Source organism: Orcinus orca, chromosome 7, assembly GCF_937001465.1.
Source record: "Orcinus orca chromosome 7, mOrcOrc1.1, whole genome shotgun sequence".
In the NCBI taxonomy this organism is placed as follows: Eukaryota; Metazoa; Chordata; class Mammalia; order Artiodactyla; family Delphinidae; genus Orcinus; species Orcinus orca.
This window is the reverse complement of record NC_064565.1, coordinates 67,401,277-67,428,529: the sequence shown is the minus strand read 5'-3', so window position 1 is coordinate 67,428,529 and position 27,253 is coordinate 67,401,277. Positions and strand designations below refer to the sequence as shown.

General features: G+C 34.5%; 1 protein-coding gene across 1 annotated transcript in view; it reads left to right on the top strand.

The window, feature by feature from the left end:
- CWC22 (CWC22 spliceosome associated protein homolog) overlaps nucleotides 1-26,172 on the top strand; it is a 62,645-nt gene extending 36,473 nt beyond the window's left edge. The window contains exons 9-20 of the mRNA XM_004267382.3: nucleotides 1,995-2,130; nucleotides 2,221-2,427; nucleotides 2,518-2,580; nucleotides 6,775-6,879; nucleotides 8,146-8,227; nucleotides 11,801-11,861; nucleotides 15,615-15,692; nucleotides 16,321-16,473; nucleotides 18,607-18,734; nucleotides 20,667-20,768; nucleotides 20,862-21,079; nucleotides 25,343-26,172. Of these exons, the coding sequence (XP_004267430.1) occupies nucleotides 1,995-2,130; nucleotides 2,221-2,427; nucleotides 2,518-2,580; nucleotides 6,775-6,879; nucleotides 8,146-8,227; nucleotides 11,801-11,861; nucleotides 15,615-15,692; nucleotides 16,321-16,473; nucleotides 18,607-18,734; nucleotides 20,667-20,768; nucleotides 20,862-21,079; nucleotides 25,343-25,914 (1,905 nt within the window). The 3' untranslated portion in view covers nucleotides 25,915-26,172. The remainder of the gene's footprint in view (nucleotides 1-1,994; nucleotides 2,131-2,220; nucleotides 2,428-2,517; nucleotides 2,581-6,774; nucleotides 6,880-8,145; nucleotides 8,228-11,800; nucleotides 11,862-15,614; nucleotides 15,693-16,320; nucleotides 16,474-18,606; nucleotides 18,735-20,666; nucleotides 20,769-20,861; nucleotides 21,080-25,342) is intronic.
- The last annotated feature ends 1,081 nt before the right edge of the window (nucleotides 26,173-27,253 follow it).

Sequence of the window (27,253 nt, the reverse complement as noted above, 5' to 3'; positions counted from 1 at the left end):
TATTTTTCCTTCAAAGAGTGTAATGTGTTGGGTTTTTCTTTTTCTTTTTTTTTTTTTTACTTATTTACTTATTTATTTTTGGCTGCATTGGATCTTTGTTGCTGCACGCGGGCTTTCTCTAGTTGCAGCAAGTGCGGGCTACTCTTCGTTGCGGTGCGTGGGCTTCTCACTGCAGTGTCTTTTCTTGTTGCGGAGCACGGGCTGTAGTTGCACGGGCTTCAGTAGTTGTGGCTCGCGGGCTCTAGAGCGCAGGCGCAGTAGTTGTGGTGCACCGGCTTAGTTGATCCGTGGCATGTGGGATCTTCCCGGACCAGGGATTGAACCTGTGTCCCCTGCATTGGCAGGCGGATTCTTGTCCACTGTGCCACCAGGGAAGCCCGTGTAATGTGTTTTTATTTAAAAAGTTGCTATTTCTTCTTTTCCCTGTACCTAAGTGTTCATGAAAACCTAATAGCTGATATTCTTTAAAAAGAATGCTGTTTCCCACAACTGCATAGTATATGTGTATATTCATATATATAACTACATAGTATATGCATATATTCATATATTCTTAGAATCAGTTTATAAAATATTGTAGATTAAATAATTTTAATCTATTTTAAATGCAGAAATTTATCATTTTATTATTTAGTTTTTGTTTTTATTTTCTTCCACTGTTTGAGTTTTGATTTAGCTCCATTTTAAACGTGAAAATAGTAAAATTGCTCTTGTTCATACTCACAGTTTTCCTTCAGATATATACTGTTGTTTTTAAACTTATATCTATACATAAGGAAGAATTTTGAAGTCACACTTAATCTTATTTCTCTAACATTTAATAATATTTTAGTTTTTTCCTATATGAAATTCTTTCCACTATTCACTTTAAGAAACCTTTTAGATTTTAACCTAGTCATATTATTACAGTGATAATTTTCTACTTAAGACCATGGAAACTTAATTTCACATGTCTGTAAACCTAATTTCATAATCTGTAACAGCACAGATATTATGTTTCAGTTTTTGAATGTATATTACACTTATATTGGAGATATTTTTGGCATTGACATAAACCAGTTAAAATGATAAATATTTTAAATCTTCCAAACTGTGGTACTGGGCAATGTTTTCTTGTCCCTAACGTAAGACTTCAACCTCGCCTGCCTTTCCAAAATAAAAGCAGTATGTAATTTTGATGTTGTGCTAAATGTAAGAGGATATTTTCCTGTGTTGAGATTTGGATTTTGTTTCTCTCCATCTCAAATAAGAGTCTAGTTTTAAAAAGGCATATATATGGTCTTTTGAACATGCTTCCTAAGTCCATTTTCTTTTACAGCAAAGCTTGTCAGTAGACCTTTATTCCCTCTCTACCTGGCATTGTTTATAAAATTCTAAATTTTGACCATGGCCAGTGTAGAGTTTGATTTAATTAAAAATAGGAGTATTCAAAACTGTTGTTGTATGCTATAAATTACTGGAAAGATATTTTCTGAGAAAATCAGTATTCATGTAACTTAAGAACTATTTGCTAACAGTTGCTGAGAGAATGAATTGGGAAATGGATATAGAGTTGTGGTCATGGAGAAGGATATAAAAAGAATCATGTTACTGTTCTTCATATAGTAATTATGAAAATATCTCAGATTAAAAATTAGTAAATGACTTTTTAACTTATATTTTGAGGTTAATTATGGCATTTCCCATAGCTAATATATATTTCCTATATAGAGAGTATAAGGAGAATATTTCTTCTGGAGATAAATCATATAATTGTATTCAGTGTAGTAAATTAAGACTTTTGGAAAAGTCCTCAGAAAATTCTTAACAGATGCATAATGGAAGTGAAAGAAAAATTGTATCCCATATTTGGAGTATTTTTATGTACATTATAAATCTTTGCTCATCATCATCTAGCAAAAGCTAGATTTACTAATTTTTAAAATGACCGTCAGTAGTAGATTAATATATGTAAAAGCATTTTCTCTATTCTATGTGTCTTCATTCTGTTCAAGGCTCATGAAGTTTTATGCTTAGAAATGCTCACTTTGCTCCTGGAAAGACCAACAGATGATAGTGTTGAAGTAGCTATTGGTTTTCTTAAGGAATGTGGTCTCAAATTAACACAAGTGTCACCAAGAGGAATCAATGGTAAGTATTTATCCTTGGTTTGATATTGAGCTTTTATTTGAGTATTGTAATATGTATTGCTTAGTTTATTTTCTTTCGGCTTAACTTTAGCTATATTTGAACGTCTTCGAAACATTCTCCATGAGTCTGAAATTGACAAAAGAGTTCAGTATATGATTGAAGTGATGTTTGCTGTAAGGAAGGATGGATTCAAGGACCACCCTGTTGTTCTAGAAGGACTTGACTTAGTGGAAGAAGATGATCAGTTCACCCATATGCTCCCTCTGGAAGATGACTATAATCCAGAAGATGTTCTTAGTAAGTCAGGGGTAGGCGTTGGGAAGTGGAGTACAAACAAATGTAAATACAGAAAATAAACACTAACTTAACTTTTAATTTTTTTTTGAGATGTTTTCAAGATGGATCCTAATTTTATGGAGAATGAAGAGAAGTACAAAGCTATTAAGAAGGGTATGTAGAATTTTACAAAATAATTTCCTTTGGATAAGTAGAAGCAATTTATGTAATTATGTAATACTGATAGAATGGTATAGATCACTGACTGCCACCTATTGAAATATTTGCTCTGTGAAGCCATTCTCTTCACTGTTTGCCCATGCATTATTTTTCTCTCTAGTGCTTATCCATGGTATTAGTTCATTCTAAATTATTTAATTTTCCCTCTCCTCTTTCTATTTAATTATTCAGCTCTTAAGCTTCATCCCTCTTAAGAAATATTCATGTATTACCAATGGCCTTTATTTAACTTAAATTGCCACCCAATTTAATATTCAATTCAGTGCTGTACTTTATTATAAAGTTCTATACTTCATTATTTGTTGAGGGCAGGTTGATATTTTTCTGATAAAATCAGTCACAGTGCTAGATATGGTATTGGTATTTAATATACTTAATAAATGGATAAATTGATTATTTTATCATTTGTACATCATTAGTATATTATAAGCACTAACTTTGTACAGATACTGGTTTGTATTTTGTTTTTGCCATTACTAGCTTAGTCACCTAGAACAAATTGCTTGTTTGATGCAATGTTACTTGTTTGTGTAAGGATAAATAAAACACAGTGTTTTATATTGCCACAGAGCATGTATTTAGACACTGGTACTGGGTGTTTTTTTTGGTTTTTTTTCATGTGTGTCATTATTTTTCTTCTAAAGCTAATATCCAGAGCTACTTATATCATTCTATTATATTCTGTTACATAATTATATATATTATTTTATATATTATAATTATATAATAATTTCATCGGTTTTTTTACCTTGAGTTGTGATTTTACCTGACAAATACTTGCAGCTCTGAAAGCTCCTAGGAAGAGAGAGCAGAGACGTAGAACTCTTGTCATTGCTGCGTTCTATGCTTTAGTGATGCTTAGAAGTGAAATGTTGACGGGTAAAGGTGTAAGAAGCTTCCAGTTTTATACGTTATCCTAAAAATCTGGTACAGCAAATATGTTTCTCTCTTTAGTTGCTGTTTTCCTAGGGGGGGTTTCACTGCAACAGCCAGATTCCTTTTTCTCTAATAAATTTAGTTTTCAAACATGCAGAAACCCCTTAAACCCATTTTCTTCTTTTCTTATGAACTTCTTTTTCTACTGTCTCCCTAAAAGACAGCAAATGATTTTGTGGAATTCTTATTATACCTGGTATGGTTTTGTTTATTTATTTTTTTTTTTTGAACTTGGAAATTCCCCATCCATTTCTTTGGGCTCTTGGCAGTTGGCCAAGAAAGTTGTACTTTTCTTTATTACAACATTTCTTAAACTCTGTGGTCTCAAGATCCCTTTACACTCTTCAAAATTGTTGAGGACTCCAAAGAGCTTTTGTTTATGTGAGTTGTATCTATTGACATTTACTTATTAGAAATTAAAACTGATAACATAAAAAATATTAGATGATTTCGAAATAATAATAAACATAGTACATATTTGCCTGTTACATGTTTTTATGAAAATAACTACAAAAAGAAATTTAAGAAAAAGAATAGCATGTTTTATATATTTTGTGCAGTTTAATGTTTGGCCTAATAGGAAACAGTTGGATTCTCATATTGTTTCTGATTTCAATCTGTTGCAGTAGGTTGTTTTGATTGAAATATGTGATGGAAATTTAGCCTAACCACAGATACGTCGTTGGAAAAGGAGGAGTATTTTAATAGCCTTTTCAGAATTATAATTGTGTATATTTCTCTTTAATACTATTCCAATCAATATTTAGTAGCTTCTTAATGATTTAATTGCATTGTGAAACCTGAAACAATATCCACAAATTTTCATACTTTGTTAACATTAAAATCCATTGGCCTGTCACTTTGAATGGATCTTTTACTCATGCGTGATTTCATAACATGTTGCATTGGTCATTTGGAAAATACTGATTCACTGAATTATTCACATCTTCCAAGTATTAACTTGTTAACATTTTCAAAATTGACACATTAATACAATGTCAAGAAATCACATTTATTCATATTACCACCTATCTTATCAGAAAAGTCTAAGTATTGGGAAGCTGTCAAGCTCACAGGGATGGATACAAGTTTTCCAATATTCTAATTTCCTCTTGAAAACTCTTAATTTGATCATGGTGGCAAATACCTGAAAATACCTATGTTCATTTTCCTTGAAATGATAGTCTCACTTTGTTTATATTTGAGAAAATGTCTGGTAAATACCTAACAACTCTAGTTTGTCTGCCATTCTTTCAAGTAAAAATGAAAAATATGGCTAATTCATCTTGCAACTCAGTCACACAAGTGCTTTTCCTTGAGATAGCCACCACCGTTGTACATTTGTCTTTAACAGAAGTGCTATATATAAACTCCATATTTTCTTACTCAGACTATTATAAATGCCAATACTCAAGGGCTAAGATTTAACAAAATTAATAATTTTATATTTTTTCTTCAAGGGCATTCTTAAATGAAACTGTGTGTGTGTGTGTGTGTGTGTGTGTGTGTGTGTGTGTGTGTGTGTGTGTTTCCCCCTACTACAATAGTGTGGCAGTAAAGAATACAATGACTGCTAGTGCAGTTCAATACCTTGATTTTGCTCAAGATGCAGCAAGTTTTAACCCTTCTTGCTTTTGCATCATCATTTCAGATGTCAGCACAGTGAAAAGGCAGGTAATATCTTGGTATTATTATGAAAATAGTTTGACCTCACAGACTACCTGACAAGTCTCAGTGATTCCCCCCAGGACTCACAGACCATGCTTGGAAACCACTGCTTTATTCAGTTAATAAAATCCAGTTGTCATGGCCTAAGTGATTTCAGTAAGTAGATCTTAAAGTGAAGAGATAAGGAGAGGATGATGTAAATGACTAGACAATCCATTTGACCTTAATTCTTTCAGAAAATGTTCTAGAGTTGGCATTAAAAAATGGCTGCAGCAGGAAGTGGGCACAGCTTTAGTAATTAGCACCTTAGAGTGACCCAGGTGTACTTGTGTTTTAGGTCTTACAGCATTTGGGAAAACAGCAGGAGTGCCTGTCTTCCTACTATTGAATACTAAACAGTTTCCTCTTTTAAAGGTCTGTCTAAGCCACTTTATGTCATAATAAACTAGACACTTAAGATCACTTCTTGAAGTCACAATTTGTTAGAAGTATTCTCAAGGAGACTTGTGTGCCAGCTAAGGCCTGAATGACAACTCTCCATTTTTGTAAAATGATTTGTTTCTCACAGTAGGAAGTTCTCTGCTAACATTAAGTATTACATGTGGCTCCTGATGTATATTACTTGGTTAAATATAAGGAAATTAGAATTTTCCTAAAACTTAGTTGACCCCCAAACTATATTAAGTCCTGTCTGATTATAATAAAAATGCAAAAGTGAATTGTTGTCTAGGTTTGTAAAATCTTTGTCAGACAGATAGAGCACATACCATTGGGCAAAATACGATTCTGGTTTTTGTCATTTATTACTATTAACATGATGACAGGCCTTATGTAGTCTCTTATTTACATCACTGTTTTCGCCCAGTTCTTAATGTGACATGTATTTTAAGAAATGATATTCCAATGAAGTGCTCATCTTACCAGTTTTTCTTAAAGGCCTTTAAACCTCCATTTCTATTGTACATATGCAAAGTCTATGGATTGTAATGTTCTATTTAATAAGTATATATTTTAATAAAAATCTCACCACTATTTATGTAAAGTGAATGCTAAATTACACAATTTTTTCTTCTCCCTTCTTTGTCTTTCAAAAAACATTCTTAGCCTAAATTCTTGTTTTCTATAGCTAGCCTTAGCTTCTTATGATAAATTATCTTCTTTCTGATGATGAACTAATATTTTGACTCCGATATGCTAACTTCTCTTCCTAATTTATTGTTCCAGTGCTCTTGCTCTTTTGGAAAACCTTCATCTGCTTTTTCTTTGTTCTTCTCATCCCTTGCTTGTTTCATGGCCACTTTCTATCTGGCAGAAGAATTACACATATGGCTTTCTCTAGTCAAATTAGTTACAATGCTCTGTGAACACTCAGGCAATAACAGACGGCCTGTGTGATCATCTTCACTGGTTGATAAACTGTTACACCACTGTGGGTTGCAGTGAACTGAGAATTATCTTCTTGGAATGAGATGCATTTATATCCCTTGCTCATTCATATTTTCTAAACCTACTTTTTTCTTTTAGAAATTCTTGATGAAGGAGATAGTGACTCAAACACAGACCAAGATGCTGGGAGTAGTGAAGAGGAGGAGGAAGAAGAGGAGGAAGAGGGAGAAGAAGATGAAGAAGGTAAAAGTATAGCTTATTCAAATGAAACTGTAAAATACTCCCAAGGTAATCTGCTGTACTCCTCTACAACAGTGGCTCTTAATCTGTGGAGGGTTGCAAGCGATGCTGCTGGCATCTAATGGGTGAAGGCTAGAGATGCTGTGAAACATCCTGTGAGTCATAAGACTGCCCCCCACAGCAAAGTATCAGTATTGGCAAGGTTGGAAGACCCTGCTCGGAAAGTATTAAACAAGGAAATTCATTTTTTAATATCAACATAATTTTAACTTGACATTTTATGACTTTGGTTATAAACTCTGAAAAGGGTACATTCATGTTGAGGGCATGTGATTTATGTTACCCTGACATGAATGTAACAGATGAGAGTGACTAGATATTTGCTCTTTATGTTGGAAAAATAGAGTGGAGAGGCCCAAAGCTATACTTGAACAGAAGCAGGCATGATGTTCTTCCTCTTCAGCTTTGATTATATTATTTCACAGGAAAATAAGCTCAGAACTTTACTTTGGTTAAGTCTCAGTTAAAACATCAGAACATAACACTGGTCAATATTTACTTACGTTACATATTTGAAAATATTAAAAGTATATCTTTCCCTTTTAGGGCGTAATGTTCTGTCTTAGAGTATAGTAGCTCTTCTACAACATAGTTTATAAAAATGAGTTTGATTTTTTCCAATGTCTTCCTCATTTAAAACATCTCCTAACCATGTACTACATTTATTTAACTTTAGCATTTCTTTGTTTTAATGTGAAAATACTATTCAAATAAAAACTATTAAATGTTTATAAGGAAAGTTTTCATGCATTAGGTAAGAGAAAATTTTAACAAATATTCATATTACTGTTGGACCCATTAAACCTGTCATGATGATCCAGTGTTCTCTGAAACTGAATTTCTACCCATAAGTTACAGTTCTTTCAAATTATCAAGGTAACGGTTTGTAAATATGAAAATAATGTTTTACCAAACAACAGCATGAGTGCAGCCTTTTATAATGTCTAAATGAGCAGGTGACACAGAAACAAAAATAGTTTTCCTGGCTTGGTTCTGGACTTCTTTGAGGTGAATAAACTTATTAAAATACTCTAAGATACGGCAAAAGCCTAGAAATAGTTACTTTGAATTCTGGAAATACTTATACTGTAGAAGAGAGTGTTATTAAACTCATAGATTCTAAATAGATTATGAAAATATTATACAGGGATACATTTTCAGTTCACATTTATTTGTGTAGTTTTATAATTTTGTTATGTTTAATTTCAGGACAAACGGTGACTATTCATGACAAAACAGAAATTAATCTAGTCTCATTTCGTCGTACAATTTATCTTGCTATTCAGTCAAGGTAAGGTACTGTAGATCAGTTCATCCTTATTTTTGACAGGGGATGGGCAAGCAGATGGGATTTTTAGAATCTGTTAACAGAAAACTAGACACTATTGCAGGGAGTCTCAAACTACTTGCCTCTACCCCCATCCCAAGCCCCAGTTAATAGATTCCTGCTGTTGGTTCTTCACTTCAAGAGCAAATTGTCTTTACTTATCTGTTGCGTAATTAAATGTTTTTCTTTTTAAAGCTATGTCATTTCTTATGTTTAAATATCACTAATAACCTGAAAACAATTCTACATTACAGAGTTAGCACAGTGTTTAATTGTGTAGTGGAAGTTTAATGTTTTATTTTTTTAATTTGGTTTCTAACTCTGGCTCTAAGCAGAGAAACACTGTTATGATGACGTTTGCACACTTGACTTGTTGTGCAAATGGAAATGAATATGAACAGAAGTAGGAATTAGGAAGGTTTTAAGGACCTTTGAAGTAATGTTAAGCAAGAACTACTATGATGTCATGAAAACAACCTATTCCCTTTGAAGGCAGTGACTTTGGTTTTAAAGAGAAATAAATGAAAATATTAAATGCTTAGTACATCTGTTGTTTCGAATGGTAATCAGCCTATTGATTTAGTGGGCACCGTGTATATTTTACAGTGGAGAAGGAATATTTTCTCTGTTTTGTTTTGTTACTAGGTTTTGTATATTTCCATTTAGTATGATGTAATAGCAAAAATGATTCATAAGTAGGAGTCGTCTTGTTTTCAGTCTGTCTGAAAACTTTTTGGCTTAGATTCGTCTTCAAAAAGAGAAATGTTAAACAGCAAAACATTGCTAAGAAATTTTTTTGCTTTACCCTTACATGTTTCTTTGCCTTTCACATGAAAGGAAAACCTATTAAATGTTTTTTTATACAAACTTAAAAGTGAGAAATTTTTGTTTTAAGTAGCTATTCTTAGAGTTTGACCTTTTATTTGTTTGTCCTTTTTTTTAGAAATTCAATAGTAATCAGTTGTAAAGAGCAGATTCACTGCTTTAATATTGCTATTAACACTAACTTTGAAGAGTCACAGTGGAGCTCTTTGAATTATTATTTAAAAGAAACTTTGTTTTTTAAGCGATCTAACCTTGATAACCTCTGAATCACACAAAAAGATTTGAAAAACTAAAACATTAGACAAGTGACAGCCACTATTATATAGTGGCACCAATTCTAGTAACAGTACAATAAGTACTGTCTTATGTGTTATTTGTTAAGAGTCTCAACCCCTAAATGCCTAGTAAAAAGAATTTTAGGAAGTAAACACAACTTTGATAAAAAGGTGTTTAAAGGACTTGGTTGGGAGACTCATGTAATGGGATTATAAAATGTAAAAACGTTACGAAACAAATATTATTCTAGATGAATAAGTAATGTTGGTCATTAAAACAGCTAAAGTGGTTTACTTTATCTTTTTAAAGCAACAGTACTTAGTAGTAATGATGAGTTCAGTTAGATACACGGAAAGATTACTGGTGGAAATTTAAATTGGTGCATTCTTTATGGAAAGCCTTTTGGCAGCATGAATCAGTGGCTTAGTTTGATTGCCATTTGACCCTTCTTTTTCATTGTTTCTCAAAGAAATACATATTGACGGAGAATTATACACAGAATTGTTCAAAGCAAAAAGAGAGGGGGAGAGAGAGAGAGAGAATCTTATTGCCCAGTATGAATAATCAAAATGTTCAATTTATACCACCATTGAAAATTAGGTTAATGGAGCATTGGTACTGATGTGGGCAAGTGGTCTGATTTATTGTTAGGTGGGGATAAAAACTAATAATATAGACTATATAATACCATGCTGGTAGCATTATCTTAAGTATACAAATAGGAAGGCAGATTCTAGAAATAATACATTAACATAACACCAGTGGTTATCTTGAGAGGAGGTTGGATTATTTATATAAACTGTTCACTTTTGGAAATCTTCTGAACAAAACCAAGTTCTGGCAACTGAACTATTTGGGGATTTTATTTTTTTACTTTCTTTCCTTTTAGACTTGTTGACTGACCTCAACGGTACTCTGATCTTAATGTTCTGGCTCCTTAAGCAGTCTTCTTTTATTTGTGGAAACATAAAACAACACAACTAGCTTTGCTATTAAAAATTAGACTTTCCTGGTTGTTCTTGCTTTTAAGTGATGTTGAAGCTGTAGCATCAGAGGGAGGTGGGACTTTAATGTCCTCAACAATTTGAAGTTTCTTAAATTGGAGACATCAACAAACCATTTGTAAGCACGGCTTGAAAACTGGCATCATGTAAAGTCTTTTTTCTTTCCCCTTCCCTCAGTCACTATTAATTTGTGTTAAACCTGGAATTCATTTGGTTTAAAATATCAAGCAAATTTAATTCATTTAATATTTACATTTAGTGCAGCTTCAAAACAGTCATGGTAAGTAGTCACCAAATACTTCTAAAGTAAAACAGGAACAAGGGAAATAGACAGTCATACCTTCTCCCTTATTCTTCACTTACTAGATAAAAGGAAAGTTGTAAAAATTTCCATGACCTACTTGACTTGTTTTTCAGAAATTACAGGATTTTCTTCCTGAGTACTAATTCTTTTTTTTTTTGAATAAAAACTAGAAAATATCACATCTTTTAAAATACTTTTTGGTATTGCTATATTATTGAAATTTATCAACTCCAGTCAACTATTTTAATCTTAGAGCTAGATATTGTTTAATATTATTTGTTGTGAAAGCTCTTTCTTGATAGCTTTCTTTTTTTCTTTTTAGTTTTTTTGAAATTCCATTCTACCATCTTGAATTATTACCCCTTTTGTGTTTATGAAACCCAATCAGTAACAGAAGCTGAGGAATAGAGATGAAGTATAAAACTAAATTCATAATTATATTTCAGTGGGTGATTATTTTACACTGCTGTTATCAAAAGATATTAGCATTATTCCTGAATCAAGTTCACACTGAGTTTGATAATTCTCTTAAGTGAAGCATATTGAAGATATTTTTCATGTAATTTATATAAGTGTTGTATAAAAACATTTTTTTCTTTGTAAGTGATTTTGGTTATGTACTGTTTTTATACTTAGTTTTTATATAATGTACAGTAGAAGCCCTGTGTTTGGGTATGAATCAAGATAACTTGTAAAGGTGGTGATTAAGCACTGGATGTCATGCTGGGCTCCTGGAACATCTTTTACCTCTTCCTGACTTGGATCAGGAGAAGTGGAAATATTTAGCAGTGTAATAAAAATTTGCTTGCTTTCTGTGTCTATGGATTTGCACATTCTGGACATTGTATGTAAATGGAATTATACTGTATGTGGTCTTTATGTCTGACTTCTTTCACTTAGCATAAGTCAAAGTCCATCCATTTTATACTGTAGTATGTATCAGTACTTCATTCCTTGCAGAGTTAAGAACTATGTCTTTTTTATATATACAATACAGTGATATGAAATTATAGTAAAAAAATATTTAAAACAATTATTAAAGTAAGATTTTTATATATGAAAGAGTGCTACAGTTTAAATATGCTGCAGGTTTTTAACCTAATTATTGTGACCATTTTATCTCTACAGTTTAGATTTTGAAGAGTGTGCTCACAAATTGCTGAAAATGGAGTTTCCTGAGGGTCAAACAGTAAGTTAATACTTTTTTTCCTTTAGGAAATATATACTGGTTATAAAAATGGTTAAGACAGTTAATAGGTTTCATGAATTGAAACAGTAACTCAGTACTGAATACTCATTTTTTTAAATGTAGGTTTTCTAAAATTTTAAAGTAACTCAAAACTTAGGAGTTCTGAGGTGCTTCATATATGCTACTCATTCCAGTGACTTAAATTGGCTGTTTGATTTGGCTTTGGGAAAAGGAGGAAGTCTCTCTGAACCACCACACTTTACACAAATTTCTGAGTGGTTGCCTATAAATCAAATGGTGGCTTAAATACAATAGGAAGTTTGTTCTCTAATGAATTACCTGGTTCGTCTACTTTATGCACTAAAACGTTCTTTTGTCATAGAAGTTGTGAAGATCACCATACATGTTGTTACATTACTTTAATTGCATACAGAAGAATCTGTACCATTTTTTTCATGCATTAATTCATTTAACAAAATGTATTCAGCATATATTGTATGTCAGGCACTCTGCAAGGTGTCAGGGATTCAGCTGGCCATAAAGTACATTTTAGCCCCCTCTTAGCCCATTAGTCTTATAACTAGTTAGTAAACGTCAGTATTCAAAGTATCATAGAACCCTAATACCAAGGATAATAAAGACTAGATGGGTGTTTTTTTCTAGTTGTATTCTTATGTATATTATTCCCTGTCCATCTGGATTTTAGATCCTTGGAACCTGAGCCAAGGCTTTCAAGGTTTTGTTTTTCACACCTTCCTTTACATGTAGTAGACAGGTGCAGAGTGAATGTATCAGCTCTACTAGGCTGTTTGGTTTCTAGTTCTTCTAAAAGATCTTCTTGACTATCTGAGCTAAGTTAACGTTAAGTGGAGGTCCTTTGTCTTAAGGCTTTAAATATGTTCTGTTACAGGGATGGGCACACTGTGGCCCAGGCTCACTGCCCATTTTTGTAAATAAAGTTTTATTGGAGTGCAGCTGTGCCCATTGGTTGATGTATTGTGTATGGCTGCTTTTGCCCTATAGCAGCAGAATTGACTAGTTGCAACAGAGACTATATAGCCACTAAAGCCTAAAATATTTACTGTCTGGCCTTTTTTTTTTTTTTTTTTTTTTTTTCGGCGGTACGTGGTCCTCTCACTGTTGTGGCCTCTCCCGTTGCAGAGCACAGGCTCTGGACATGCAGGCTCAGCGGCCATGGCTCACGGGCCTAGCTGCTCCGCGGCATGTGGGATTTTCCCGGACCGGGGCATGAACCCGTGTCACCTGCATCGGCAGGTGGACTCTCAACCACTGCACCACCAGAGAAACCCTACTCTCTGGCTTTTTACAGAAAAAGTTTCCCAGCCTTTGTTCAAGAATATAGATTAGTTCTTGAAATGCCATGGGATGGAATTTTGAAAAGAGATTATTCTTTTCAAATTTAAAAAATTATATTTTCCCTCTTAAAGTTTATTTATTGGTATATTAATAATAGTGTACCTATTTGTATTATGGTTCACTTGATGTGTTGTCATTGGAAGGGAATAAATTAGTGAATTAACCTTTAAAATTATAATTGAAACTGAAGTTATAGTATGATCTTGTCACATTATTTGAGGAGTACAATTAAGTCATTATAAATTTTATTAATATTAATCCAGAGGATAGTTGTTCTAGAACTTAACTTCAACATATTTTGATAACATTTGGAAGAGTGTCTTAGTGCATCTATTTTTGTGCACTCAAAAGACTCTCCTAAAATCACTATGATATTTAATTAAAATGTTAAAGTATTTAATTATTTTATGCCACAGGGAATAACTGTTGTAATTGCACTTAGTCTAAGGAAGAAAGTAATTTGTTTTTCAGGTAGTGCTGACTTTATTAGCAATGCTATCAGCATATTACCATGTTATATTGTTTAAAACCTGATTACCTGTTAGGTTATTGTAAAATACAGTGTTGGTAGAGGAAGTTGAAAATGTATTTTAGTATATCAAATTAACATTATATGGCAGAACTCAGAAAAGCCTCATTTAAGTTTTTAGTACTATATTAAATTTTGACAAGTACATCTCTTCAGAACTTAGACATTTATAAACATTTTAATTGACACAACTCGTGACTAATTTTTTAAAAAATTATAATAATCTAGTTATATAATTACATCTAAAAATAATCTTATATTGTGAAGGGAGGCCTTTGAGTAGATAGTTTTATAAGTGAATTATCAGCTTCTAGAACAGCACTGTCCAATAGAACTTTCTGCAGTGATGAAAATATTCATATTCTGCACTGTTTAGTACAGTGGCCACTATACTCGTCACATGTCGCTTTTGAGTACTTAAAGTGTGACTGAGAAACTAAAATTTGATGTAATGTTAAGCAATTTAAATTTAAATAGCTATGTGTTGCTAGGGCCTACCATACTGGACAGCACAGTTTTAGAGTGTCTGTTCTGTGCTTCTTCAGGGTCCCCTTGCTTCCTCTTGCACATAGATATTTGCAGTAAATGCATATTGACCTCATTTTTTAAATAATTTACAATAATTGCTTAGGTTGTATCTTAGTAATTATTATATCAAGTGACAAAATGTTACAAAATGTTATCAAGAGACAAAAGTGTCAAAATTCTTAATTGAAGATATAAAGGTAAAATTAAAGTAAAAATGAACTGAAATGTATACATTATATTTTATAAGCTTGGTTTCTGTTTATGGAAAGCAAATACATTGCAGTTACTGTATTTAAAAAAACTAATTTTAAACTTTCTGATAAGAAATGTTTTGTTGAGAAATATATTTAGTTAATTCTACAGCAGTACTCAGGGTTAGGGGTAGGGTTATGCCTTTTTTCATTTTGTCTTCATTGATTTGTCCATATTTCCTGAGTTTCTTCACTTATGAAATTTCTGTAATCAACACATATTTCATTAAGGTTATTTCAGGAATTAGTAAATAATATTTATTTGTTATTAGTCATTTGTGATGATGGTATTTCCTGATCCTGGATTTATTCTTGCATTTCTTAGTTCAACAGAATTTTCACAAAGGAGTTTTCAAGGCCCATAAATAACTGATTGGACAGTGTGTTATTATAGCAGTTATGAAATGATTCCATCTATTTATAGAGATTCATCTATTGACAGATCTATATGTATAACATTTATTTTGAGGCTAAAAAACTTAGCCACAAAGGTCTTTTTTTGTTGTTGCTCTTTTAAATATATTTTCTTCTTTATCAGCCAGAGGGTCATTTACATTAACATTGAAGCTGTGCCCATGTATGCTTCTGTAAAGACTCACCATGTTCTGCCTTCTCCATACTAACAAAATATATTCCTTCATAATTGGGTTTAAATCTTTGGAAGATGTATAACTGAATTGTTATATGTCATATTGGTGATCTATATTTAAAAGACTTCTGTGTAGAATCTTTTTAGAATACAGTATATTCAGTCTCTTTTTGATGTATCTGTTTCCTATACTAGGTTTTCATGAAGTGGTTCATACTTATATGAATTTAGAATTTTATAATCAATCTAATTAGCATAAATGACTATGGAATTTCTGTCAGGCAAACAGAAGACTTTAAAAAAACTATAGGCTTGAATAGATTGAATTTTTTGTTTTGTCTGCACAACTAAAGTTCACAGAGTTTTGTGTTTTTAAAACCTTATTTAAAAATTCAGGCTGTCTCTATCATATTGATAAATTATCATATAGCATGGATTCACTGTGTTTTGAATCATTAATGTAATTGTTCTCCAAATAGAAAGAACTGTGCAACATGATACTTGACTGCTGTGCCCAACAAAGGACATATGAGAAATTTTTTGGCTTATTAGCTGGGGTGAGTTCCAACCTCATTTTTCTTGTTGGATTTTGATGAAATCACAAGGGTAATTCTTAACATGAGTATTGCGAATTAATGTGTCTGCTTTGTTGCCTGGTCTAGTAACATATCTTTGCTGAAAGCAAATTGTTCTTCCCTTCCACAGGTTTCCCACTCTGCAGCTTCCTCCTTTCCCACTTCATTTTTGTAGTGCCTTAATATTACGTATTACTCTTCCAGAACTTTGAGAAATTCCACATGCTTTGTAAAATTTCCCAAAGAGGACAGTTAAATGCTGTCTTTTCAAAATTTCACAGCAGTTTCTGAAGTCAAGTACATGCTCAGGCAGCACAAATAAAGCATGAGCTAAAATAATTTTTTGAGTCCAAACTCAACCCACAGAGAAGTATATTTATCTTATACAAATGTGTGTGTCTGTGGTCAGCTACATGTATAACTTTGTTTTAGCATATAAATCCCAGGTAGATAGGGGTGATATATATTAACTTCTTTTTTGAGCATCCCATTATACAGCACAAGAAGATTGAGTGATATGATATACAAATATTTATTAACTTTTGATTGAATAAAATTAGTATTTAATATGCTCATAATGGTATTGACATTTTTATTTTTAATTTATTAGCGATTTTGCATGCTAAAAAAAGAATACATGGAATCCTTTGAAAGTATATTCAAAGAACAATATGATACCATCCATCGCTTGGAAACAAACAAATTGAGAAATGTTGCTAAGATGTTTGCTCACCTCTTATACACCGATTCACTTCCATGGAGCGTAAGTAGATAGGTCAATATTTGTACTTCTTTCCTAATCCCCTGTTATTTTGAAATAGATATTAAGTATAGCACAGCCATACTTTTCCTATGTAGGAAATGTACTTTAAAATGAAATGTTGAGGGCTTCCCTGGTGGCGCAGTGGTTGAGAGTCCGCCTGCCGATGCAGGGGATATGGGTTCGTGCCCCGGTCCAGGAAGATCCCACATGCCGCGGAGCGGCTAGGCCCAAGAGCCATGGCCGCTGAGCCTGCGCGTCCGGAGCCTGTGCTCCGCAACGGGAGAGGCCACAACAGTGAGAGGCCCGCGTACCGCAAAAAAAAAAAAAAAGAAATGTGGAGCAAACTTTTACTATAATGGCAGTCTTTGAGGTTATGTTCATATAACATGGGATCAAAAAACTAAGTAGGGACTCCCCTGGTGCTGCAGTGGTTAAGAATCCGCCTGCCAATGCAGGGGACACAGGTTCGATCCCTGGTCTAGGAAGGTCCCACATGCCGCTGAGCAATCAAGCCTGTGCTCCACAGCTACTGAGCCCGCACGCCTAGAGTCCATGCTCCGCAACAAGAGAAGCCACCTCAATGGGAAGCCCACGCATCGCAACGAAGAGTAGCCCCCACTCGCCACAACTAGAGAAAGCCCGCACACAAGAACGAAGACCCAATGCAGCCAAAAATAAATCGATTAATTAATTATTTTAAAAAAAGAAAAGCTAAGTAAATAATGTGTGAGTGTAAGAAATACTATCCTGGATGATATTAACAGTCCAAACATTACAGTTCTTTCTGATAGTGATGGCCAGGAGTGTTTTCAGAGAAAATGTAGATTTTCATCTTCTCTGTATACACACGTGTGTGCACACTCATATTCACATACACCAATAGTCTGGTGGCATATGAGCCTCTGAGTTACTGCCTGTTTCCTGACGGAGTAACTGTCAATAGTTCCTCTGGTAAGGATATAAGAGAAATGACTGTTCTGGCAAGATGTATTTTTCTTAGCAGGCATTGAAGTTGGGTAAGTGATAGGGAGGAAGTTCTGTAGTCATAGTTAGAACAAGGAAAGATACTCTCGATGGGGAAATGTACACTGTGTTGGAATTTGAACTGCATTCATTAAGCTGGCACTTAATTGTACAATTACTATTCATTCAACAGCCATTTGTTTAGTCACCAACTCTGTGCCCAGAAAGAGACACTGGGCATCCAAAATGAATTGTATATGGTCCCTGCTTTCAAGAAGCTTAGTACCATAAAACAGAAGAGGTAAGATGCCCAAGGTAATAATGCAAAATACAAAGTAGTAGGTTAGGCTGAAGGAACTGAAAAATCGGAAAGAAATTATATCCAAGATGGAAGAAAAAAGAGAATCATATTGTAGAATACCACAACCCAGTGGTAGAATGAAGCAGCATCATTGAGCTTATAAATGTTGGATAGAGTTTTGTAATACTTTAAGTACTAAGTGTGTCCAGCTACTTTAATAGGCATTTATAAGCTAACCCAGCAGGCTAATCATAACTTTTACTTTGTTTTTACTCCCTTCTCTGGGAAAATGAAATCAAAGTTTTAAACAATTGAAATAAGTGAGCTCCTGGAACACATCCATAAAAAACTGGAGGTTGCTTTTATTTTTATTTACCCTAAAATTTCTCTCTGTGAGCTTCAGTAAGCCCAATCTTAACTATTCAGAACAAGCCATCACTCTTCGTCTTTACTCGTCTTGTGTACTCTAGTCCTGGACAAAACTGTAGCTTGATGCTTTAAGTGGCATTTTTCCCCATACCCTCTTACACCCATGTTTTGATGAGTGAGTTTTAGGAGCTAATAATCTTAGCATTAGATGCTCAAGACAATATTCCTTCCTGCTATAAAAAGCACATTACTCAGGAAAGAGAATGAACTCTATTTCTGTAGCATCTTAACATTTTGGAAATTTGTATAGAGAAGCAGTCTTAAACTTTCCCAAGTAATAATGCGTATCAGCATAAGGGAAGATATTTAGAGATAATTCTAACTGCAGATGAGAGCAAATCATTAATTTCAAGGGACACTATAAGTTACAGATATTGGTCACTTTGTCTCATCTTTTGAACACCAAGATAAAATTATCGTTTTCTAATTTTAATTTTCAGGTTCTTGAATGCATAAAGCTGAGTGAAGAAACTACTACATCATCCAGTAGAATTTTTGTGAAAATATTTTTCCAAGAACTGTGTGAATACATGGGTCTTCCTAAACTTAATGGAAGATTAAAGGATGAGTAAGTTTATTATTAAGCACTCTTTATTCTTACTGCCCTCGGAGGTTTTCCCCTACTTTAGCAGCCGTAAGTTCACCCTTAGTTGTAAAAATACAAGTTAAGTCCTTAGGACATTCTTTGTCCGTTACACTGTTCTGACTCTGATGCTCTGTGTGGCACAGGACAACGTGAAACTTAATGATCAATTAGTTCAAGTAGAGAAAATGCAGAATTAACGCCTCTTTTAGTTTAGTTAGAACATACAAAAATTTTTTTTGCATGCTCACTGGAGTTTCCCAGTAATGAGTATTTGTAGTTTTATTTTCATTTTTACCCTAATATTGAGCCAAAGAATGATAATTTTTTTATTATCAGTGGATGATTGTGAACATATACCAGTGAATATCAGTCCTGTAACTGTTGAAATTATTACACCGAACTAGGGCTTTGTTCCAGGACTATTATGGAATCCCTGTCCCAGCTTCCTTACTTCCTATGTATTCAGATTGCCCATTGCCATGCACATTGGCTTCTACTCCATTCACACTCCTGAAATCCTTTCAGATTTTTTTCAGTGACCACCTGCCTAGTCCCGCAGTCTTTCTCAGTCCTCATGCCTCGTGACCTCGTGGTCTCACTTACACCGTTGACCACTTGCTCATGAGCTCACTTTCTTATTCTGCCTTGCTCCCCCCAACCTCTCTCTCCTCTTCAGCCTGCCTCTCCGGTGTTCGCTAAAGGTCTGTCCTGGATTCTGCATGCTCTGGGCGGGTCCATCCACTTCTCTTAGCTTCGTATACTTACTTATTGGTCCTTACCTACTTTGCCAGGCTCACATACTCCCTCCCCAGCAAGCCGCACTGCGGCTGCACTGCACCAACGCTGCGCAGCTGGTTAAGCAAGTCCGGCTCATTCATGCCTCCTTACCTCTGTTTCCAGAGCTAGGAATTCCTTCTCTTGTTCTATCCAGCAAACTCGTATTAATCGTTCCTCTTACATTAAGTTACCTTTTTCTATGAAGAATGGTTTTTCCTAACTCTGCAGCTTAGTGCATTGAATGTAGCACTCAAAACCACATGTCCCGGGCTTCCCTGGTGGCGCAGTGGTTGGGAGTCCGCCTGCCGATGCAGGGGACGCAGGTTCGTTCCCCCGTCCGGGAAGATCCCACATGCCACGGAGCGGCTGGGCCCGTGAGCCATGGCCGCTGAGCCTGCGTGTCCGGAGCCTGTGCTCCGCAACGGGAGAGGCCACAACAGTGAGAGGCCCGTGTAACGCAAAAAAAAAAACAAAAACACATGTCCAAAACCACATTATATTGTTAATGTTTCTCTATTTTTCCCCCTGCCTAGAAACAGTGATTCCTACAGTCTTCATCCTTGATTTCTCTTTTGTTGACTGCTCTTCCCCTCCTCCAGTACCTTCCACAGTGCTGTGTATACAGGCGTGTTTGCATGTACAACAGAGGAGGCTTGTTTGGTTTTGTTTTTTTACTTTTCTGTACATATACTCACATATAATAAATATACATATGTATATGTAGGTTTATATGTGTTATATACGTATATCTATTCTGAGTGTTGTGTGTGTATATGAAAGTTTTAAAAACCTCCTCTTGTATAATTCTAGAAATCAATTTAATTTTTTTTTTATTTGACTGCTCCTCATGGCTTGTGGGATCTTAGTTCCCCAACCAGGACCCATGACAGTGAAAGCACTGAGTGCTAACCACTGGACTGCCAGGAAAATCCCTAGAAATTAATTTTAGTAAATTATGACTTGACCCTACTCATTTAGATAGCATGCAGCCTGACCAGATGAATGATTTTTAAATCACTTGTATTTCATTTACTAATTTAATATATAGAATATCTGAAAAATGACTATATAAGGATTTTGCCTTTTTATATTTAAGCAATCTGTTCTCTTTTGTTCATTTTTCTTTTTCCTTTTTAGAACTCTGCAGCCATTCTTTGAAGGATTATTACCCCGAGATAACCCAAGAAACACTCGATTTGCCATCAACTTCTTTACTTCTATAGGTCTTGGAGGTTTAACGTAAGAATTATTATCAGAATTTTATTCAATTTACAGAATTATTTCACAGTTGCCTTCAAGGCAGAATCTAACAGAGATTATGTTTCTTATTAGGGATGAATTACGTGAGCATCTCAAAAATATACCAAAGGTCATCGTGGCACAAAAACCAGATGTTGAGCCAAATAAATCCCCCGCCTCCTCTTCCTCCCCTGAGTCCTCCTCCTCTGAGTCTGACTCCTCTGCCTCTGATTCGGACAGCAGCGACAGCAGTTCAGAGTCTTCTAGTGGAGAAAGCGCTTCATCCACCAGTAGTCAGAGCTCAGCCTCAGGTACTGAAACTGATGTATAGTTGATCGTGCTCTTTTCTAACAAGTGTATTGCTGGTGGTGTTTACAAGGGAAGAGAATAATTTGATTGCTTATTTATTTTAGAGTTCATTTGTTTAAAAGCCACAGTTAATAATATAAATGATCATCTATCACTGTTGCAGTCTATACTGAATTCAGCATTTATAATGCTAAGATTATCTTTTGGAATCCTCTTCAACGAAATGAAGATATTCCATTGGCAAATATTTATTTGAGTGCTGACTGAAATGCCATTCATAATGTCTGTAATCTACTTTACAGGAGCTTTCCTGATGGTTATATTTTAAAGAAAATTTAATTTTTTACTTTTAATAGTGAAGCTTTATATTAGTAATTGACGCATACCACACATTCAGTGCACACATTTTAAGTGAACAGCTGTATAAATTTTCATAAACAGACCACATCCGTGTAGCCAGGACCCAGAACGAGAACAACCAGTACCCCAGAAATCTTCCTTTTTCCCTCTTGTACTTACTACCACTCCTCCCATCCACTGCCTCATGGCAGCTCCTGTTCTGATTTGTAATTCTATAAATTAGTTTTGTCTGCTTTAAACTTTAGAATTATATATTATGAACTTCTTTATGTTTGGTTTATCTTTCAACTTTATGTTTGTGAGATACGTCCATACTATTGCATTTAGTTATAGTTCATTCATTCTCATTGCTGTATAGTTTTTCACTATGCAGATATTCCACAGTATATTTAACATTTGTCCTTTTTACTCAGCGGAAATTTAAATTTATAAGTAGTGTTGCCATGAATGCTCTCTTACATATCTTTTGGCGACATACATATATATATATATGCACATTTCTGTTGGATATGTACCTAGAGGTGGAATCACTGGGCTGTAGGGTGTGTGTAGATACTCCCAAACAGCCTTCCAAGTGGTTATTCTAGTTTACACTCCCACCAGCCATGTATGAGAGTTCCCATAGCTCCCATCTTCACTAACACTTTAACTGACTGTCTTTTTCATTTTAGCCATTTTGGTGGGTGTGTAATGGTACTGCATTGTGGCTTTAATTTTCATTTCCTTGATCAGTAGTGAAGTTGAGCATCGTTTTCTGTATTATCTGCCATTTGGATATTTTCTTTTTGTTAAGTGGCTGTTCAGAATTTTTGCCTCCTCCCCCCCTTTTCATTAAGTTGGCCTTTCTGTTGATTTGTAAGTGCCTTTATGTATTTCAGATATGTATTTTTTGTCACATGTATGTATTGCAAGTAACTAGTCCTGTTCTTATCTCTCGAGCCCTGCAAGGCTGCCAGAGCTCTGCTGGTCTATGTCCCTCAGCAGCAGCCCTGAATCAGCAGATACTCGCAGGGAGAAAGTGACATTACCTTACCTCTCTGTGGTTCTGCCTTCTCTTGAGTCTTGGCCCTTCTAGTCCTAGTTTTTTTTGCCAGCTCTCTGGTGTCTTTATTTTTTAGTTTTTATCTTGAACTAATTTTTGACTTATAAGAAAGTTGCAAAAATAGTACAGAGAATTTCCATATAGTCTTCACCCAACTTCCCCTAATGTTAGCATCTTCCATAACTGTAGTTCACTTATCAAAACCAGGAGATTAACATCAGGAAAATACTATTCACCAAACAATAGGTCTTATTTGAATTTCACTAGTTTTCCCACTAATGTTCTTTTTCTTTTTCCAGGTCCCTCCTTGCCTTTAATTGTATTTCTCTTTAATCTTCTACAACCTGTGGTAGTTCTTCTCAGGCTTTCCTTGTTTTGAATGGCGTTGACCCTTTTTAAGTCCTCTGGTCACTTATTCTGCAGAATGTCCCGCAGTATGGAGATCTGTCTGATGTTTTCTCATGATTAGAATGAGGTTATTCATTTTTAGCCAGAATACCATAGAAACGATATGTTGTTCTTACTGTGCCTTATTGAGGAGTTGATAATACTGATATTGGTGACATTAAGTTTGACCACTTGGTTAAGGTGGTATCTATTGGGTTTTTTCATGGAAACTGTTTTTCTTTATAAATTAATATCTTGTAGGGAGATAATTCAGTACTATGCAAATCTCCTCTTTCTCCTCTAACTTTTGGTCTTCTATTTTCACATCCATCTGTGGATCTTATCTGCAACACTTACTACTGTAGTGTTTGCCAAATGGTGGTTTCCCTGTTTGTCTCTTTTTCCACATTTGGTAATTGAATTTCTCCTGTAAGAAAGAGTTGTGCCCTCCTCCATTTATTTATTAATTCAACTATATATTTATATCAGTGTGGATTCATGAATATTTATCTTATTCTATGGGTTAAAGTCCAATGCTGTCATTTATTTTCTTGTTCAGATCATTTCAACTTTGTCAATTAGGAGTTCCTTCAAGTTGACTCCAGTGCTCTTTTGACATACTCCCATCCCTTTTTTTGAGCACTTCCTTATAGCATCTTAAGTTGCTCCAGATCTTTAGTGCCTTTCAAGAGAAGATGTTAAAATTTTATCTGGCATTTCTAGTTGTTTTCAGCAGCATTACTAGTCTTTCACAATTTTGTCTGTCCTCCTTGGGAAGGGGAAGTGCTATAGTAAAGGATTTTTTCAAATATGCCATTTTCTGAAAAGGTCTATGTTGTTTTCCCCAGGGCCAATTCTGCTTCTTTCATCATAGTATCTTAGTTTGAATAAGAGATACTCTGATTGTCCAAAATGCATGTCATTTCTTGTATCTTTCAATGCGTATTTCAGAGAGGCAGCACTTTTCCCCACAGCCTTATTAGTAGGTTGGAAGGCTAGTCTTTACATGCTTGTTTCACTTCAAAGTGTTTTACATACTAAGTGGCATGCAGAATTAGGGGACTTTCAGTGTTTTATATTATTAGAGCAAGATTCCATTTGCTCACAGGAAATTTTATTCTTGAATTGAAATACACTAACATTGTTCATTTACCATTCACCTCTAAAGAATTTGTTATTTCATGGTATCTGTTTTGAGAACAGATGATAACACAGCATGAACTGCTGCAATAAGGAAGCTTGCTGATTCAGAATTAATTTGCCTCATCATACTGTTTCAGTAGAGAGCTTTCAGTTTTATCAGTAAAATATTAAATAGCATAAAAGCAATATGAACTTACCCCAAATTAGAAAATTTTAAAGCAAACACCAAGGAGAGAGAAGAGTGCATATTATTATAGGGCTCAGGTTTTAGTGTCAAGAAGCACCAAGAGTGGCATACACCAGGGTCAGAGAGACGTCGATTCTGCACGGAGCCAGATGGTTTCTGCTTGGGTAGCTGCAGCTCAGCTGAGCTGCTTGATAGGAACCAGAGAAATAGGTCCTTAGTGGCAAACCAACTGACTGTGCCGGGGTAGGCATTTGGCAGGAGAAACAGAGGCTGGTACACTGACGTTTGGGTGGAGGTAGGACAAGGGTAGGCAACTTTCCACCATATTTCCTTCTTTTTGTATGTATTTATATGAACTTGACAGAAACTGTGGTCATCTCAGTACCCTTGATTATGTACCCAAACTAAATAACACAGATATCGTGATTGAATGTGTTTTATAGCTTAAAATGGTAAGATATTTCATTGTAATTAATATTTATATTTGTGATCATATCAATAAAATTAAAAGTTTCAAGGCCTTCTTAGAAGAGTTTTCTCAGAAATCAAGCCTTTGTGGCTCTCATAAAGCCTATGATTATATCTCAATATAGCTTCTCTTTGCTAGTACAGTTAGTACTTCTCTGATAGCAGAACTATCATTTCTGTAGGCAGAGGTTTTCATTTGAAAAATACATATTCATATCATTACACAAACCCAGTCATCCCGCTCAGCCCACCTCTTAGGAAGTGATGTTGCTGGCATGTATGATCATTGCATTTTAATTATGTACGAGATCTGACATAATATTTCATATGACATAATGCATGTGGGCTAGAGTTTATGTTTTGGATAAAATTTGTGAGTGGAAATGTACCACTTTAGTCACTTCATTAAAACTTTTACATTTGCTATAGTTTACTTAAAGTTCTTGTTTACTCTTTTGAGTTAAGGGTCAAAGCAGTACTTCAGTAAATATATTGTATATTCTTAAAAATTACACTATTTGTATAATGTTCTGTCATCAGACTTTGCATTCAATCGATTTGGCTCTGCATCCAGTTTGTCTGAATTAGTAAACCTGTAATGCATCAATAAGTGTGATTTTTCAGTTGTGAAATTAAGACTAAAATGAAAGCTAACTATATTTCATTTTACACATGCAGATAAAGATGTAAGAAAGAAGGGGCAAGGGAACCACAGAAGGAAAGAAGTAAATAAATTGATCAGGAAACAACACACGAATGATAGGAAACAAGAAGAAAGGAGACCAGAGCAACGGCACCAGGAAACGAGGACCGAGAGAGAAAGGAGGTCAGAGAAACCCAGAGACAGAGATTCAAAAGATCCCGTAACAAAGTACACTTCAGACAGAGGGCTTCCTTCTGAGCGAAACAGCTACAGCAGAGCCATGAAGGACAGAGACCAAGAAATGTACATGGATTTGGAACATAATCTTGGGGATCCCAGAAAGAAAAGAGGAGAGAGAAGAAATTCTTTCTCTGAAAATGAGCACAAATACAGAAATAAGGACAGTGAGAATTTTAGAAGAAAGGATAGGTCCAAGTCAAGAGAAAAGGATAAAAAACATTCAGCCTCTAGAAGTGATGAAGATAGGTATCAGAATGGTGCTGAGAGACGATGGGAAAAATCTAGCCGATACTCTGAACAATCCAGAGAATCAAAGAAAAATCAGGACCAGCGAAGAGAAAAGTCTCCAACAAAGCAAAAAAAATAATTCTGCAAAATTACAGAAACTGAACATGCCTTATATTCAGTTGAAACAAATTATTTTTTACATTGATTGACAAACTTTGTAGCTTGTATAAAGTACTGGTTTGTATTTGTACATTTAAAAAATGTTTTCATTTAAAAAAATGTTTTGTAATTGATACTTCTCAAGGCCCTCCACATAAAATTATTTGAAAAGTTTCACCAGAGAGGGATGTAATTCTTGCCCATATTTTGTTAATAAAATGATCAAATGCTCATTGAATCAGTGATTGTTTTCCATTGACAAAATTTTTTTTCTGATAATAATGTTTCCAATTGTTTATAGAATTATTATAATAAATTGTTAGTGACTTTTTATTTGTAACTGAAGACCAAAATAGATGAACCATTTCAGGTTAACATTTTTGCTTTGTTAATGAGATGCTATGAACCTTTCTTAGGAGTCACGCTTTTTTTAAAGTAGAGGAATTATTTTAATTTTCATATTATGTCTTGAACAAAATAGGTATGTGTAGTTTTTTTCGGAAGTGTTTTGGTGAAGCTAGGTGTATGTTAGTCTTTAAACAGATACACAGCTATCTGATTTATAATTAGGACTTCTCTCGATAACATCTCTTTCTGGACTGTTAGATGAACGTTTAATTGAAATTCTTTGTGATTAGTGCTTTTTCTCAGCCTTGAAGTTATATCACTGTTGGTAAGTTAATATGTATTTAATTTTTAATTTGGATTAATAGATAACCAGAAAACATACAGTCATGAGAAGTGTGGGCAAGACTAACTGTGAAATAATTCTAGTTTTTTTTATAAGAATTTTAAGGGTTTCTATCATTGTAACTCTCACCAGTTAATATGTGACCGTATTAGTTTTACTTTTGAAATAAAATATTGCCTCTGAAATTTTAGATCTGCTGACAGACATTTAACCTTATTTACTAAATAGACTACTTGTACTTGTTCACCTTAAAAGTACATAAAATCCATTTTAGCCAGTATCCAGGTTCAAGAGTAATGGGACCACCATTTTAATGTTTCTCTTTGAGACGTACTCTGATTCAAAATGTCTTCTATTTTTGTTATTTAAAAACTTGAGTATAAGTAACAATAAAGTCCATGTCAGTAAAGAAATATTATGCTCTCCTCCTCCTCTTCCTGTGTCCCCCAAAGTATTAAATCGAACATGGCAGCTTGGAAAAATTCTTTTCAACACTTTCTCCATCTGTGGTGGTTGGAAGATGGTGAGTTGTGATTACAATGGACCGACACAGACATAGTACATTTCACAGAACTGTGAAGCTCAGCAAATTGGATTTAAGGAACACATAGGCTGTAAGCCCTAAAGG